The sequence below is a fragment of the Magnolia sinica genome, chromosome 2 (genome assembly GCF_029962835.1).
Source record: "Magnolia sinica isolate HGM2019 chromosome 2, MsV1, whole genome shotgun sequence".
In the NCBI taxonomy this organism is placed as follows: domain Eukaryota; kingdom Viridiplantae; phylum Streptophyta; class Magnoliopsida; order Magnoliales; family Magnoliaceae; genus Magnolia; species Magnolia sinica.
In genome coordinates, this window is record NC_080574.1 from 26834647 (window position 1) to 26852864 (window position 18218).

Sequence of the window (18218 nt, forward strand, 5' to 3'; positions counted from 1 at the left end):
CACAAAAGTTTTGGATCACACAATGATTGTGTTCCCTTTGTCCAGGCCTATCACATTATCAACAGGTTGGATGGAATTAAACATTCCTACGCCCCCGAAAAGTATTTAATGGTAAGTATTCATTCACCATTTCATGTGTAGTCCACTTTAAATTTGGATATGCTTTCACTTTTGGGTTCATGCACTAAAATGAGCTGTAAAATTGGATGGACCCACCTAGCGGGCCCTAAGGACTCACATGGAACCCACAACAATTTCGAACTTCTTTAAAAATACTACCAACAGAGAATAAAAAAAAAAGAAGCTAAAAAAAACATGGATCGACTAGAATTTCCATCCATTTCATGAGCCAATAGTTCATAACAGGGCACGGCACAGCCATGGAATTCAATGAAAAGTTCCCAAGCATGGTCTTGGTAGCTGATTGGGAAACATTGCCTATCCAATTTTTCCATTCACCATGGTCATGGCATTTTCAATTTCAATGCCTTCTTTTTTTATTTTTCTTTTTTACTTTCAATATTATCTCAATTTAGCTTTGAAACAAGTCCAAAATCTAAGGGCGTATTTGGGCAGTGGGATTAGAAGGGATTAGGTGGCATGGGATTCATCTGGTCCTGTGACAATTCCACTCCATGTTTGGGAATAGATTAGATGGAATTGTATTGGGTCGTGGGTCAATTTCACTCAATGTTAGCAAGTTGTACGTCTCACTATGATGTGTGGGCTATATCCACACCGCCCACCCATTTTTTGAGATTATCTTAGGGCATGGGCAAATCAGTTAAATCTAAAGCTCAAGTGGACCCCACCATAGAAAGCAACGGGGATTGAATACCTACCACTGAAAACTTCTTTGAGGCCACATAGGTTTTAGATCTACCTCATTTTTAGGCGTATGCCATAAAATGAGGCTACAAAATAAATGAACGATTTAAATATAACATGTGTGTTATTCTCAGTAATTTTAAATGATGGTGGGTATATCCATTCAATGTACCACCGTACTACCAACAAAGCATGACATTAATCTTATCTCATGGCAAGAGGGGACAATCCCTGCCATGGGGTAATAATTATGTTTTTTGAATCCCATCCCCCATAATCCCTTCTAATCCCACCGCCCAAACACGCCTTAAGGGATCTGACCAAAGTAGCCTTGTCATATAGTCAAACACCTTGAAAATTAGGATTTCTAAAAAATGCCCTAGCTACCTCCATGACACAAATTTCTAAAAAGTTATGATGAAATTGCCTCTATTTGGAGGCCAGTGCATGCACATATAGCCTTTTTCTTCTTCGTTTTCAAACGTATCTTACAAGGACCTATCATCACTACTACCCATTTGATTACATTTTTCAGTGTACGATTATTACCATTAACTTTTTCAGCATACGGGCACCAACAACAACTTTTATAGGCCTAAAAACAAATGTTTTTTTTTAACTTTAACAACTATAATTTTTAGAAATAAAAGTCATTGTTGGGTGGAAGGCAACTTTGATTTTTTTTTTTTTTTTCAAAATAGTATTTTTTTTACAGATGAAAGCAACTTTGAATTATGGATAGAGAGGAATGGTCATGGTTATTGTCCTGATAGAGAAATGATTGCAGGAAGGAATTTTAAGTCAAGATTAATGACTGTGGTTATCATGTGGAAGGCAATGAAAGAAAATTTTAGATTTTATAATATATTGCTTTGAAAGACCGTGAACATATATCATTAGTTAAGAGTTGAGGTTACCATGTGTTAAGGGTCTATGTTGTGATTGACATGTGTTGAATGTCAAGGTTGTCTTGTGTTAAGAGTTGTGAAGCCCATACGGGATATGTGTCAACTCTACTTTATTTATTGGATTTAAATTTTAATTTAACATCATGGGTCAAAGAATGAGTTGCATCCAAAAATTCTATAGCAACAAAGTTTTGAATGATAGATTTTTAATCTCACCGCGTGGCGTGCTTAAGCCTTTGATATGCCTTATTTTTTGGTTGATGCTTTAAAATGATCTTTCTAAATGGATGAACCACGTAAATAAAATACACCACAGGGGGCCTCATAACACCATCCGTCTTTGGATGTGTCCTGCTACCCAAGCTATGCGGACTTCAAGCAAAAGCCTTTTGCAACGCCACCGAAACCAAAATTGGGTCCACTATGAAGTTTGTGAGAAATCCATTCCATCCATCCATTTTAAAAGATCATGTTAAAATATAAGACAAAATTTTGAAAGATCATGTTAAAATATGAGACACAAAATTAGACCGATCTGAAACTCAAGTGGGCCACATGATCAGAAATAGGTGGCCTACCATTCAAACCTTTCTAAAGCTCCGTAGGTGTGTTTATAGGCAATAGAAAGTCCATAAAATAGCCCAAATGCTAATAAGGTCCTTACCACAGTAATGATGAACTGAAAAAACAAAAATATTAGCATGATCAAAAGCTCCTGCAGCCCCATAAATGTTTCAATGGTGGACTATTGTGTGGCTCACTTGAGCTTTGGATTTATTTACCTCAATTTTGAGCTCATGTCATAAAATGATTTGGCAAAACATGTAAACAGTGAATTTCTCACAAACAATATAGTGGGCCCCCATGGTATTTACCCCATCTGAATCCCTCCGGCAATCACACACCGGGCTCAAGGTCCAAAAATTGTAAAAAAGCTGTCAGGGGGTTATCGCCGGAATATTTTTTTAAGTCCCAATTTTGAGGGCATTTGGCATCACCACGTGGCTAATTTGGTCAAAATCCCATATCTTAAACATCACTTTTTAGACCTTCGTTCAATACCAATGCTGCATTCTCAACCTGCACTAGAATGTCACTGATCAAAGGGTTTGGATCTCCAATCTGAGATTTTCACAGCATCGATCCCTAGTGGGGGTGGCTAACATGGAGTGTGTGTACTGACATGAAGAGATTTGAGAGTTGCACAAGACATGAAGAGATTCACACTATATATATCATTTGAAATCCATAGCACATATACATGGAAAAGGGACCAGATGTGAAACATATAGACAAACTCCGATACAGAAAATGAGGTTGACATGATACATAAGTCGATGTCCTTGACTGGAGTTCAAACATCTGCAACTGGCTCTTGATTCTCAGAAAGCAACCAACTCACGTATTTTGATGCATCATCCAAAACAGAATCCTGACCTGGAGGAACAACCCTCTTTCGCAGCAGAGTCTCCACGGTCACAAGCTTCCTTTTACATCCACCCCTAGGTCTCGAGCGAAATTGCTCATCGGATTCTAAAAAGTCGCCCTGCAATCAAAACCCACAAACCATCACTCATACCACAACGAGAAATGCTTCAAAAGGCCAAGATAACCATAAATTAAGAGCTTGAACTCCATTCCAAGTAGCACATAGACAAATCACCTGAATATAAACATGGGCACCGGATCTCTCATGATTATCTCTCACATGTCTATAGGAAAACTTCTGCCCACATCCTGAGACTCGACACTTAAATGGTCTGAGCTCAAGGTGGACAGCCTTTACATGCTGCTTGAGGTTTGATCTCTGCAAAAGAACATAAAACAATAGCGGAGGGCCAATTAGCAAACAAGAATTGCATATATGGTAATATCCCATTTCATCACCACTGTGGAATTGTCATTATTATTATTACTGTGGAATTGATCAGGCAGTTTTCTTGCCTTGTCAAATGCCTTTTGGCCTTTTAATGGGTTTGTCAACGTACTGGGCAGTGTTGGATTTACAAGTGGTAACTGAGTTAAGGTCTAGTTGTCCACAACAATATGGGTTGAGGCTTTAAAGCCATGATCTTGCTTCCAGAGAATTACAGACCAACTACCATTCTACCAAATAAACCTCTTTTTCCTTTCATCAACATTATATCCTTAACCCTGAGAATGATATTATTATTATTATTATTTTATTTTTTAAAAATCAAGACAGGAATAATGTAACAAGGATGTTAGCAGAATCATACATTTGAAAATTTGTGGAGGCAGCCTTCATAACTGCACTTGATCCTCTCAACTTCTTCTTCATCATGGGTGCGTAGATGGCGCTTGATATTTTTCTTCAATTGTTTAGTCCCGCAGACCTCACAAGGAATATATTGGTGGCAGGAGAGGAGGTGAGTCTTGAGACATTTGGCATTCGAGAAAGTTTTCATGCAGCCTGGTTCAAGGCAGACAGCTTCCACAGAATCCAGTTTAACTGTGATAGGGAAAAAAAATAACAGAGTTTACGCAGATATTCAATCAACGAAATAGAAAATTGAAGAAATAAAAGTTAAGACATCAAATAAATTAACAAAGATCACTGCCACAGGCAACATAGGATGATTAAACGCAAGTTTGAAGTTGGAAAACAAATGCAGGGACGAAAGGCAAACAATGGGATGGGCACCCAATGTACAAATGCATCTGAGGATGAGAAGTTCAACAAATTGACTGCCATAAATACTTACCATGTGAATCCTCATGCTTCCTCAACTTCGATGCATACTTAAATGCCTTTCCACATCCAAACTCCTGGCAAATGTGCTGCTTCTGACCTTCACTGGCAGCCACAGGAGACTCATCATCGTGCAATTCCTTCACATGACGTGTCATATTTCCCTGGAAAACGAACTTGCGATTGCAGCTCTCTACCGGGCATGTGAAGTGTTTCCCTTGGTGCTGGAGCAAGTGCCGAGTCAAATGGTCTTTCCGTCTATAGCTAGAATGGCAATTATCCAATGGGCAAGCAAAAGGCCTCTACAACAAGTAGGAAAGGGATGACCAATTTCAGGATACACGGCTTGTTTAAAATATATTAAGCAAATGACCATGACTTTAAATGGAAAGATCCTGAGTAATTGAGAACTTGAAACAAAAGTATGGACCAAATGGCACAATAAGCTTTAAATATTTTATACAAAGCAAGTGACCATGTCTTTAAATGAACCAACTCCGGTAAAGTAAAAACATAGATATTGCAGTCTTCCTTTTTCTCTCATTTCCTTTCTTTTTTTTTTTGAACAAACCACACAACTTCTATTAATTGAAAAGGGAAATGAGCTGAGCTATTTAAACAGAGAAGGAAACTTTCAGCTCAGGTCATCAAAGAGATTGCCAAATGTTTATCATAATCCAACATGACACACCTATTCAAGTATCTAGATAATAAATAAAACAAGCCCACATGACAACATCAGCCAGAATAATCTCTTAAAATATAAACTCAACATATCTACAAAAGGAAACCTCCAAAACATTTTTTCTGGTTGTTGATAGAACTCTAGTTTCTAACAGGCTACAGATAATACAAATGCCATAGATAAAACATTTGCATGGTTACAAGACTTAAACAAGCATCAACCAATCCTACACAACTTCCCAACTTCAGGACAGAAAGCAGGACATGCAAACTACCTGATTTATCAGCTTGGGAACAAAATTCATGAGGAAGAAAACAGGCATTATGATAGAATAATAATATGAAATCAACAGCTACAAATCAATAACAATTGAACCAAATTCCAACAAAACTAATTCAAAGCTCGCATGCAATGGCCAATATTTCCAAAACAAATTTATATGTAATATGCCAAGAATAGAAATGCATTTATGGAATGGTTATAAAAAGACCTTACAGAATAACAAGGTGCGTGACTGAGGCTAGCTTGAAGGAGCTTCACAGGAGGTCCCCCACCCTGATACTAGTCCATTCAAGACCTTTGCATTTTGGAGTTCTTTAGATGGGATCCAATGCTTCACGCTATACATCCAGGTTTCTACATGATTTTCATCACATAAAAAAACAAAAACCTGCAAAAGTCTCCATCTTCAGACCATAGATACAGAAAGGCAGAAGAAAGTAAAAACTCAGAGAACATCTACTCATTGAAAGGCAAAAATCCAAAAACCTATTTTCAGATGTCAAAAATACCAAGAATAAAATAAAATAAAACACTAACTACTACACTACATTTTTATTTTAAAACCCTCAAATCTTGTGATACATGAATTCCCACCTATTCCTGATAAAACAACAATTCTTGGAACATCTGAAGAAAAACCTCCAATGTCTCCTTCTGGGAGAAAGAAGGCTTCCCCGTTAATAAACTTTATTTAAGAATTATTAATATTTTCATTTAAAAAAACACGAGTTCCTGATGCAAAGAGCCAAACTGCCCGCACTCCTTGGACAACATATCGGCAAGGAAATAGCCTCTCTTCCAACTTGAGTGAACAAAGCCTAGGGGCAAGAAAATGTGCCTAGAGGCAAAAGAACCATTTTTGTTTAACAAAAAGCTCAACTCCCTCTGAAACCACTTTTTTCCGCCCAATCACTAACACTGCATAATTCCCCTCTGCTACAACTTTGCCATTGAAACTGCTACTGAAAAAACAAAGTGCTCTTCTGAGAGAGAGTACCTATGCAAATGAACCTCATTAATGAACAAGAGGACGTCGTATACTTGTGTTGGAATAGCTGTACATGCACAGCCAAGCATTCACATAAGTTTTATCTGCATCCCATCTAATGTGAATCTTGATCATCAATAAATAGCAGATTCCTTTCTTGTCCTCAGGAAATCTCAATAGCCATGTATACTAGATAGTGAGAGGATGCTGAAAATCTTTTCAAACAAAAAGAACCAACTATTAAACAAACACAACTGCAAGGACTCATTTCGCAAAAAGAGATGTCTAGGAGAGCAATCATCCACATATTCGCTTCATTATTTTTCGTCTTCACTAATCTTTTGTTGTCAAAAACCATTTACTTGTTTTGCATTTCTCTTTCCACATATAGCTCTTTTCCTTCTTTCTAGCAAAAACCATGACCAAGGTTAGTGCAAAACCATCTCCCGAATAACTCAGATCATCCAACGCTAATGATTCAACTACAGAAGGTAAGTCACCATCCACACCATTCATCTTCAGTGTCCCACCTGGTATACAGCTTTTCTAGTGATATTAGCCGCACCACCCAACAACCCAAACCATCTCTCAATAACCTCAAATGATTGTTCATCACAGATGGTAATTCCTGCCTACCATCATCGAAAGCCAAATATAACCAGCTGATTTCACGGACGCACCCATTCCAAACGGGTGAGTCAGCTCCATGCCGAACCATAAATACAGGTTATAACCCCACACCTCAGAAACCTTAACATGCTTTACGGAATCTTTTTTCAATAGATCACAAAAAACTCTTCCAATACGTGCAAAAATTATTCAATAAATTGGAAAAAAAAAAGATCTCAGAATTCCAACAGAAAATATAAAGAGGATAGAAAGAAAAAACACCTCAAGAGAATGGCTTTGCATATGTTGCTTCAGATAGGCCGGTTTCCGGAAACTCGCACCACACTCTTCGCATGTATGCAACGAGGTACGCTCATCACTGTCGCTGATTTCTTTATCTTCCATCTCGTCCTGCGGAATAGGAAATGGAGATGAATTAAAACTCAAAATCAAAATGAAATCTTTGTTTTCAAAATCTTCTAGCGGCAAAATAATAATAATAACCCTAGATATTGAGAAAATACCTTGTGATGAGATAGGAGGTGGGCCGCGATAAGAGATCTCTTAGACCTGCAAATCCCACAGAAATCGCAGTAATAACGCCTTATATCTCTGGACTTAGGCGTCGAAGGAGCTGCATCTCCTTCATCTCTGCATTTAGGCGTCGAAGGAGATGCATCTCCTTCTCGGTTCCCTCTTTCTCCCATCGGATCTAACACCAAAATCCCTCCAAAAAAAGGAAAATCGTCCGTCCAGGGTTTTAGGGTTCTTCAGATGAAGCAAGTGCAGTGCAGGATCTAGGGTTAAAAGGGGATCCTTGCTTCGCTTATATAGCAGGAGTTCTTTTTGCCTCTCGCGACACAGAGTCCATCGGTGCGTCGCTACCCACCGGGGTCCATATGCCGAGATAGTCCGATTATCTGAACCGTCTGTATTCTCGTTACTACCGTAAGTAAGCTAGTATCCCGTAATTACGCTTCATTGATGGCCAAGATGTGATTTTTAGATCCGAAAGCCATCCATTGGAAAATTGGACGGGATTGCGTGGGTGGCACACACCACCGACCTCGGTGGTTGACGTGGCAAAGTTCTTCGGGCCCACCATGATGTATATCTTATATCCACACCGTCCATCTATTTTACAAGATCAATTTAGGATCCAAACCAAAAATAAGGCAAATCAAAAGCTCAAGTGGACCACACCACAGAAAGCAGTGGGACAATGACGCCCATAAGTGCTGCGCCGTATAGCTACAGTCCACCACATGTACGGTTCCGATCGTCGGACCACTCAGCATGGGCGCTATATCAGTCTGGCCAATCTGGACTGTTCATTATAATTTTCATGTGCCGCCACTTAAAAATCAGCGATCATATGATAAAATGCATCCTCTTTCTTTTATCTATCCGTCCATTTTCCAAGCCATGGATGACATTTTAGTATTGTCTGATCAAAGTAAATATTCACGGTCCACTTTATTGGCTAAAAATCCGACAGCTAGAATCCCACCATCTACTATGATTTTTCATAGTAGCCAGTAAATGTTTCCGTACCGAATGGACAATTTCGATGGACCAATTTCATTTTCCAAAGGGTCCCGATAGAAGTATGAGCACTGTCGATATAGTGCTCGGGAAACACTATCATTTATCTAATCCACATGTAACTGTCTAAATTTATGGTCAAAACATCATGGTGTGTCCTACATGAGTTTGGGTTCGTCATGATTTTTGGGTTGCAGGGTGAAGTTGAGGCAGCGTTTCTGATGAATGGGTTGGATTTTATACATGTTTACCGCAGTGGCACTCTGTTAGAGTGAGGCCCACCGATGGTTCGGACTTTGGACCGCTGCATGTATAATGTGGGCGCGGATCAGGTGGTGTTGCTACCAGCCCAGGCCAGTGATGACTGGCTCGGCATGGATCAATTATCAAGTGGGCCTCTCTGTCAATGGACAGTTCAAAAATACTTGCCAGAAACTCCAGTGGGAGACAGACGTAAAGCATGCCTTTGGCAAAGGGGCGTGCTTTATTGCACCAAATATCATGAAATATCATAAAACTACACATACAAGTAGACGGATTAACCAAGAAATTTTATGATATTTTGGCAACCAAATGTACCCTTAATCTGGATTGGGCATCTCACCCGGCCAATTCCTATCTGCCTCCGAGTCAATCCGCACAATCCACACGGCTAAATTCGTGGGCCTAGCAGACCAAGGATAACATAAAAACCACACTGATTTAACTAACCTTATGTTTTCATCCATCAACCTCAAACTCCTGATCATTCCATTCACTGTCCCATACAGGGGCTCGCAATTGGATGGTTAGGATCATCAAATCCACGTACCGGTGTGATTTCAATGCAAACACATTTCCAAGAGGCCCACTATAATTTGGGTGGGCTTACAAGATAACCCATTCATTTTAACGTGGATGAATGGAAAAACAATCCTAGCGGTCCATTCCAGGACTTTCGGCATTGAGCATTGGGAATGGACTTTTTCTGACATCCATTCATCACCCTAAAAGCCCTCCAATTAATGGCTAGGACTAGAGGTGTACATGAACCGAGCTAGCTCGGTTAGCTCGCTCGACTCGACTCGAAAGAACTTGATTCGACTCAGATCGAAGCTGAGTTTGAGCTGATTTTTTGAGCACGAAAATGAGTTCGAGCTGGCCCCAGCTCAACTCGATTCGACTCGGATCGAACTAGTGCAGTGACTCAGTTAGCTGAGTATGAGCTGATTTTTTAAGCTTGAAAATGTGTTCGAGCTGGCCCCAGCTCAACTCGACTCGACTCAGATCAAATCCAGCTCGGATCGAACTAGTGCGGTGACTCAGTTACTTTGCTATTGATGTTGCTCACCAAGTGTTTGATGAAATGATTCAATGAAGTGTGGCCGGTGGCAAGGAAGGTATGTACATAAAACAAATACCTTCTTTTTTCTTGGGTTTTATGTTGCTTAGAAGGTGTTTGATAAAATACTTGTAAAACCATTGCTTCTGTTTTACATACAGTGGGATTTTGAAGATGCAGTCCAGGTGTTTGTGAAAATGCTGCACAGGGAAACTCAGCTCGATCTTGGCTCGAACTGGCCCTAGCTGTTGACCGAACCGAGCCGAGCTGGCCAGTCAGGCTCGAGGACTGAGCCGAGCCGAGTTCGAGCTGAGGTCAGCTAGTGGTCGAGCTGAGGCCAGCTCAACTCGGTTCTTCTCAATGTACACCCCTAGCTAGGACAATGATTGCATCAGCCCAACTTCAATGCTCACACTGAGTGCCGAGTCTGAGCAAGTTACCTCCCAACATTAAAGGATGGTGAGCAAGAATCCCGTGAGCATTCCAAAATACAAAATTCAACTGCCATTTGAGATGCATGTAAAGATTCAGGCTGACCATTAACAGATGGTGCGGATATATAGATTAATCAGGGAAATGAAAATGGTAAAGTTAGAGGGAGAAAATTACACCTTAAGCTCTAAACAAGTCACGAATACATGTTTTAAAATGTAAATATTAGTAAAATTCCTGATACATAATTTTACATACAAAAAAAAAAATGAAAAAAAAATAGAAAATAGAACTGCTGATGAAGAATTTAGGGCTCTTTGGTAGCTTGTATGTGGTATGAATTGGAATCCAAATCAACAATTATCATGAATTCAAAATTGAATCCGCAGCTGTGTTTGACAACTAATAATTAGAATGCATTGAAATTTTGCAATATATTCACATGAACCTAAATTTGTTTAAGCGAACTAGCTTTAATATCCCAAACGTCATCGAAATATATACTTGGATGGAAATGAGGAAATTCTAAGCCCTATGTGGGCTACGAAAGTGGGCCCACTGATTCTTCAATGTAAAATGGCCTGATTTTCCAAGCACAAGATCCAAAACTTTGGAAACCAACCACATGGAAAGCTCAAAATGCTTAGACAGGCCCACCGTCTTGTTTATGTGAAATCCGAAATCCACCCCGACTACCACATATGCCGCCCCATGTTATGAGCCCAAAAATCAGCCCCATCCGTGATTAAGTAGACCACACGATTGGAAACATTATATGGGGCAACGCTTATCCCCCAAACTATTTCCATTTGTGTGGCCCGCTTGAATCACGGATGGGCCTGAGACCAAAATTTAGTGTGGCATCTAATGGCTGGAATGGATTTCATATAATCATCAGGGTGGACCCTGAAAAAATCAAGGTTGACATCTCTCTCTCAACTATTTCCTTTGGTGTGGCCCATCGTAATAACATGTCAACTTAATTTTTTAACCCAAGACCTAGCTTCGGATGATGTATCTAATGGTTGTAGTGGATTTCACGTAAACATCATAGTGGCCAATGTAAAAATCAAGGGTAGGTGTCCCTCTCCCATTTGTTCCCTTGGTATGGCCCACCTGAAGCATGGAATGTGCTGAATTTTGGGCCATGGGGTGATGGACCTGGTGGTTGGAGTGGATTTCATATTTAAAAATGGTGGGGGCCACCCAAGCCCACCAGGGCCATGATCCTAACATGGGTGCGTGTGTAGCTGTTTTAAAAGCATCCTTTCCAATGGTCAGATTTTGGACCTTTGGAGGATTCGGTGGTAATTGGGATTGAAATCACAGCTTCATGGAGAGATTTCAAAAGTGTGTATTTTGTTGGAAATGAATTCCATTTCACACCAATTCACACCTCCCAAACCACTTCACTTTTTGTGTTTCACACCAATTCACACCAGCCAAAGACCCCTAACTTGGAGAGAGAAAATGAACCCGTGCCAGCGTATACTCTTTTCCGGCAATACAAACACCCGTTTGCGACCACCGGACATCTTCCCAGTCAAGATTCTCCTCCAATACCTGGAAAGTCCCGATAGAAGTAGACAGTTAATTACCAAAAACGCTAATATTGAGTTCTAAAAAGAATTACTCAAATACGATGTTCATACACAAAAACGAGATGCATATACCATCTATAGACAGGGTAAATAAAATGTAATGGTAATACATCCAAACTCTTTTTATTTATTTATTTTTTTGTAGTGGAAACTGAAATTTTATCAAGCAAGATGAAAGTAACAACAAAATACAACCATACATCGAAAATGGATGCATAAACCATTCGTCTTGTCAGATGAGCTACAGCATGACAATGGGAAGGGTTGGATATTCTTGACTGTCTCATCACCATTCTGCCCTAGAACAGTGGGCAGAAGTCATGGGTCCATTGATCAGAGAGCTAGAGTCATGAATCTCAATATTGTCAGACCATGATCCACACAAGAGGTGCCCCATCGTGTGGATGGTGCAGGTGATGGGCATGTCTACTGATTTGCTGGTAGGATACCGCAAACTGATCCCCAGCGGATATAACACGAGATCTTAAACAAAAATAGAATTATAATAGAATCCCTGAAAAAGCCCTGACTCTTCTCCTTCTGTTCTTTACCATCTAATCAATATCTTTGACCATCCAATTGATAATCTTCTCAGGGACAGTTAACAGTTAACACAAGCAGGACTATCAATTCTGTAAGATCTTCAGACACCGACCCATAGAAGGTGGCTCATCATCTGGACATTCCATGTGAACGGGCATTGCATTGATTTGCTGGGAGAGATGGTTTACAGACCAAGTTTCAGTGTATAATTCATACATGGGAGCTTGGACATTGAGTCCTTGATAGAAGCCCTGAAGATACACCAACTCCTTACCTTTCGTTTCTTTACCAAAAGATTTCTCACTAAAATAGACTTTTATATATAAACAGCATTGAGTAATGGCATTTTTTTAAATTGGGATCGGGATGAATTCACCTTAAACAAGAGAAGATCACAGAAAACTATTGTAGAAAAAAGTCTCAAATGTTATAATGAAAATGTTCACACAGGCAAAACATCCATTACAATCTGACAGATGTTGATGTAAATATTCAAAATTCTAGACAGGTGTGTAGAGATGCCTATGACCATTTCCATCAGTTTTATGAAAGTAGGACTATTTTGGTCATTTAAGAATCAAGGAAAGTACCTCTAAATGTTCGATGGGGAATGGGATTCCGATGGAATGCATGACTTTATGGGGAAGGGGCTTCTTACAACGGGACCATCGGAAAACATCGATGGTGTTCTCGCGATCTGCTTGATTTCTATCACTTAATTGGGTAGCATGTGAATTATGATTTTGAAGCTTTTCTGACTCTAATTCTGCTGCCTGAGCCATTGTGCCGTTGCTGACAGCCTTCTCTCCATTAAAACAGAGCTCATACCTATAGAGATAAAAGATGCCAAGAAAAAAAGAAAACAGAAAAAAGAAAAACCACACTTGAGAATTTGGGCAATTGATTATTTCTTGGGATAAGGACCAAACTCCCCCTCGCCTATGTTTCCAAGACCACACACCCCCTCCTATTTTTATTCCAACCCCTTTTTCAATAAACAGCCTCGTATGCTCCCTGGTAATAACAGTGTTAATTCCAATTTGTTTTTATTTTATGGAAAAATGTTTGTGTGACTTTGTAGGTCACTCCGGTCACATGTGGCATGACTTCGCTGAAGTGGATGGAACGTCTTCATGTGTATGAGATCCCTTGTCCATCAATTGCGCCACCCTGTGTTTGGACCAGCCCAAATATCAACCCGATTCAAAACTAAGGTGGGGTCAATGTTCAAAATATAGGTATCGTGTTACGTATCGCATCCTTGGGATATAGATACGTATCGATTATCGCACGGGATATATCGTTTGTATCGGGTAATTTATCACACTTTCAAGGAAACATGGGAAACATTGGGAAAAAGCTTGAATTTTTTAACGAAACTTCAGATATTGTTAAAAAAGACCTTAATACACACTTTTAAATAATAACATCTCAAAAAAGAAGTGCACATAGTATGTTTCCGTCATATAGGGTCCTATGCTATGCATTGTCTAACTGAACTAATGCAACTATATTCAAATTAAATGCATAACATTTACAGTATATGTGATGATCATTTCATCAAATGCTCCTAAATACTTCAAAATTAGTCTCAATTAACAGCTTGTTGAAGGAAATTTTCAGGAAAAAATATTTTTATTTTATTAAAAAAATATTTTTATTTTCCGAATAACAAATCAGTGGATCAGCCCTCATGCATGCTTGATTTCATGTTAGGAATGCAACATTGCAAGCAATTTGGGAGAAATTATGGAAATTTTGAATTTTCCCAAATTTTCCCAAAATCGGGCCACCTACACTCAAATTTCGAAATTAGAGTGTATGTGATGATCATTTCATCAAATACTCCTAAATACTTCAAAATTAGTCTCAATTGACATGGGAAACATGAAGAACCAATGGATATCGAAATCAAAGCTCCAACTTCATGATTTTTCATGCAAAAACATGAAGAACCAATGGATTTGTAACCATTTGACATTGATTTAACATAATTTAAACAAAAAAAAAAGAAAAGAAAAGAGATCGGCAATTGAAAATGCTCATCGGAACAAACGTGTGGGATATATCGGCACTACCTTTGCGTTTTGTATCGCACAGGTGGGATACAAGATATATCGTAGGATTTATCAGCCAATATCGTCATAATTAAAACATCGGGTGGGATATACCATAAGAAACATATGAGATGAGGATGCCCACCATTAAAATCATCCAAATTGTACATGGGTGCCTCTGGTGTATATATGTCAGGTCCAATCTGGTGTAGAAATGCCATCCAATCTATTCAATTGACATGCCCCACCAGGATGAAGGGCCGCCTCAAAAATTAGGACATTTGAACACTCAAGTGAGCCACACACAAACCTATGGCCAGGATCTCAACCACTCTGTACCTTGTGATGTGGCCCATCTGATTTGTGGATCTATTTGATTTTTTTACATCAAGGCCTAACATCAAGGATAGAAACCGATGGGCAAGGTGGATTTTGCATTTACAACGTGGTGGGCCAAAGAGTTGGGTGTTTCCCACACTACGTAAAATCGGTGTTGCAGAGGATTCCGTTCCATTAACACCACTTTTGCAGAGGATTCCAATCCAAGCCCTATTCCAATTAATTGGGGTCGGCTACATGAATCTTGTTCTACCATTCCACTCTATTGTTGAGAAATTATGTAATGGTGGAAACCGAAACGGTTTCCTTAAAGCATTATTCACTAGCTCTCGTCGGTATGAGATTGTTGTCGGGGTTTTAGCAAAAACTTTCAGGACACAACAAGCCTTGGTGGATCTGCATGCAACAATCACAAAGATTCCACGGCAGGAACTCGGTATGCAGTTGCTATTCTGGCAAACTCTGTGTTTTGAGAAAAACAAAGTACCCTCTATGAGTGTTTTCAGAGTGAAAAAGAAGAGAATAAATGTGTATAATCCTCGACTTACACGGGGTTTTATAGAGAATGAAGGGCCGTGCATTTTCTCAAAGAGGCGTTTCTTAAAGACGCATCTAAAACCATTCAAAATGGTAATGTCTTTTAAAAAGAGGCGTGACTCAATGGTCATGTCTTTTATAAAGAGACGCGACTTAACCTAAGAAGGCGAAAATAACCATTTCTCATGGCCAAAAAGCACAACGGAAAGATCTAACCGGCCAAAACATTGAAATGGTTGAAATTCGTCAATCCGACGGCCGATCGATGAGACGTATGTATCTACTGGCCGATAGGTGAAACAACCACTCTCTTCTAGCCACTTAGCGCAACGTCGTTGATGGCTGACCGATTTCCATAATGGCTAATCTCCGTCGGTCGATTTTTGAAATGGCCGATCTTGCGATGGACTTTCTCGCTATGGCCATTTTAGCAACAACTTAGCCTAGTCATGCAAAGTGCAAAGTGTGCCACTAGTGCCTCTACACCCACACTACCTCACAACCCACTGCCCATGCTGCATGTGCACGTGTGCGAGCACCAACGCAGGTGGGGGCGCAGCTAGCCTTCTTCTCTCTCCATTATCCAAGTAAGAATGCTAGAGAAATCAGAGCTTACAAATCCCTCTCTCTCTCTCTCTCTCTCTCTCTCTCTCTCTAAGCAATGTGGGACTAAAGATTTCACAGAGTTTCACTTTTTCAAAAAAAAAAATTTGGAGGGAACGAGAAATTTAAAAACATTTTGAATTCAAGTAGAAAAGTGCATGTGCAAGACTAACGTTTCTATTATTTTAATTAACCAAACCCATTTGAACAAAAATCTCAACATCTATCAAGGAGTATACTTTCAATTAGACCATAGGGCATCGAGTCTTTTCTTATTACCTCCACCCATGTCCTATTGGGCATTCACCTCGCCCCTTTAGAGTCTTCAATTGATACCAACTCACTACTACACAGCGTGGTTCTTATTAAACAGTTGATCTCTTTTATGTACATTTGAAATAAGGGCTCTCACCTGATGGCCAAGGTGGATTTACATATACAATATTGTGGGCCCCGCATAGCTTGAGTGTCTTACGTAGTTGTGTGAAACGGGTGTTGTAAATGTGGGTGTTGTAAACGGTCCATTGCCACTTGCTGTTTCCGTTAAAGTAGGAGGTGGATGAGGTTACTAATTAAACTCGGGTATTACATTAGAAGGAAATAAAAGGAAAGGGTGCTTGGTCCGAGAAATATTTAAGGGGGTATTAGGTCATTATCCATTATTTTTCCTTTGATGATAAGCTTCCATTTATCATCAAGTATTGAGACCTTCTGCAATTTGTCCTCAAGCCTTTGAGAAGGTCTACAAGAGAAATAACTTCAGCAATTAGTTCTCTAGATGCTTCTGACCAAGATATGAAATTCATTCATTGCCCAAAAGCAAAATCACATGAGATAATTCCCAATAGAGGTTTGCTAAGTAGGCTCGTAGACTTGGGGTTTGCTCATCTCCAATATCTCCACTGTAAATGTGGCGCATTTTAGGGCATATGGAACCAATAATCTGGTGGACACCATGTGAAGGAGATCAATGCCTCTGATTGCCCTAGCCATGTGCCACTTGACAGCGGAGATGATGGGGACAATGAATCCTACCCATAGTTAGCAAAACAGCATGTCAGAAACACCACGGGAAATTCGTATTTAATTGTCTCAATCTTTAAAAATAGGGTCAAATTTTGGTCAAAGAAACGGAAACACCAAAATTTGACCAAAATTTTGGAGAATGAAAAGTTCAGGTTTAACAAGGTTTGGATAAAAAAAAAAAAAAAAAAAAACATAATGAAAAAAAAAAAACCCAGCTATATATGTGTATATATCATATATAAATAAGATTAAAATAGAAAACTTCTATTAAAATAATTAGAGTTTCTCTACGTACAATAATGTATATAGTTAACCAAATAGTGTTCTTTCCCTCTCTCAAATCCTTCCTTTTCAAGAAATCTTCATATAAATTGATCTATCTCTACTAAATTCTCAAAATAAAAATTAAAAAATTAAAAAATTAAAAAAATAAAATTCCACTCAATTCTATCAATGGGTGGCAATTGGCAACCACCAACATCTACTTTCTAAACCACACCCAAAAAGTTTTTTTTTTTTTTTTTTAAATAAAAAGCTTTAAAAAACGCATTTAGTTCTGTTTGTTAGAAAAAACGAATTTTATTACTTATCTTCTGATATATATATATATATATATATATATATATATAGAGAGAGAGAGAGAGAGAGAGAGAGAGATGAGTTTTTTCTTCTTTCAAAAAATACAAAGTTTGAAATGGAGTTTTGCTAACTATGAGATCCCACGTAAATCTCCAAGGACATTGGCGAGCTTCTATATCTTTTCACCTTTTCCTATTACCATCAAATATTCAGATGAGTATTGGACTTGACAGAATATCAATAGAATGCATACCTATTTGAATGTGTTTCTAAGTACAGAACTTCCCCCTTCTTCAAGCGAGCAGACGTGTAAAGGGGCTTCTTCAGTCCCTTATCAGCAACTGTGCTTATGCTATATTTAACCCTGAAGCAAATTTCCGAACAACAGTTAGTACTAGAATCATCTCATAGGTGCATTGTGATTAAAGAAAACCCCACAGAGAAACAAAAGAAAACCAACTAATGAAACAAGTCCAAATTTGTACAGTCACACCTGGAACAGTTTACGATAGATTCTCAGCTTGCTGCTACTAAAATTTTCTCTAGCACCTAGAACTCCCAATTTCCGGAAATTTAAAACAATGACAAGAATAGATACTCGTTTCAGTGGCAAGTGTGCCTA

The 18218-nt window shown here is 39.1% G+C and overlaps 2 protein-coding genes across 2 annotated transcripts in view; both read right to left on the minus strand.

Annotated features, from left to right (window-relative positions):
* Nucleotides 1-2943: 2943 nt before the first annotated feature.
* On the minus strand, nt 2944-7864 carry LOC131236775 (transcription factor IIIA-like). The gene is made up of 6 exons (XM_058234206.1): nt 7538-7864; nt 7296-7424; nt 4463-4751; nt 3977-4209; nt 3400-3543; nt 2944-3282 (listed from the first exon to the last, which is right to left on the minus strand). Exons 1-6 carry the CDS (start codon nt 7718-7720, stop codon nt 3091-3093), a joined length of 1170 nt encoding a protein of 389 aa, XP_058090189.1. The 5' UTR covers nt 7721-7864; the 3' UTR covers nt 2944-3090.
* Nucleotides 7865-10831: 2967 nt separating this feature from the next.
* LOC131236776 (uncharacterized) overlaps nt 10832-18218 on the minus strand; it is a 40221-nt gene continuing 32834 nt past the window's right edge. The window contains exons 10-12 of the mRNA XM_058234207.1: nt 17850-17960; nt 13046-13283; nt 10832-11874 (exon numbers count right to left, since the gene is read on the minus strand). Of these exons, the coding sequence (XP_058090190.1) occupies nt 11764-11874; nt 13046-13283; nt 17850-17960 (460 nt within the window). The 3' untranslated portion in view covers nt 10832-11763. The remainder of the gene's footprint in view (nt 11875-13045; nt 13284-17849; nt 17961-18218) is intronic.

Coding starts and splice junctions, on each gene's coding strand:
- LOC131236775 (XM_058234206.1), bottom strand. CDS start 7,720: ATGGGAGAAAGAGGGAACCGAGAAGGAGATGCATCTCCTTCGACGCCT. Junction 3,544..3,976: donor GCCTCCACAAATTTTCAAAT/GTATGATTCTGC, acceptor GTTCTTTTGCAG/AGATCAAACCTCAAGCAGCA. Junction 3,283..3,399: donor GTGCCCATGTTTATATTCAG/GTGATTTGTCTA, acceptor TTTTGATTGCAG/GGCGACTTTTTAGAATCCGA.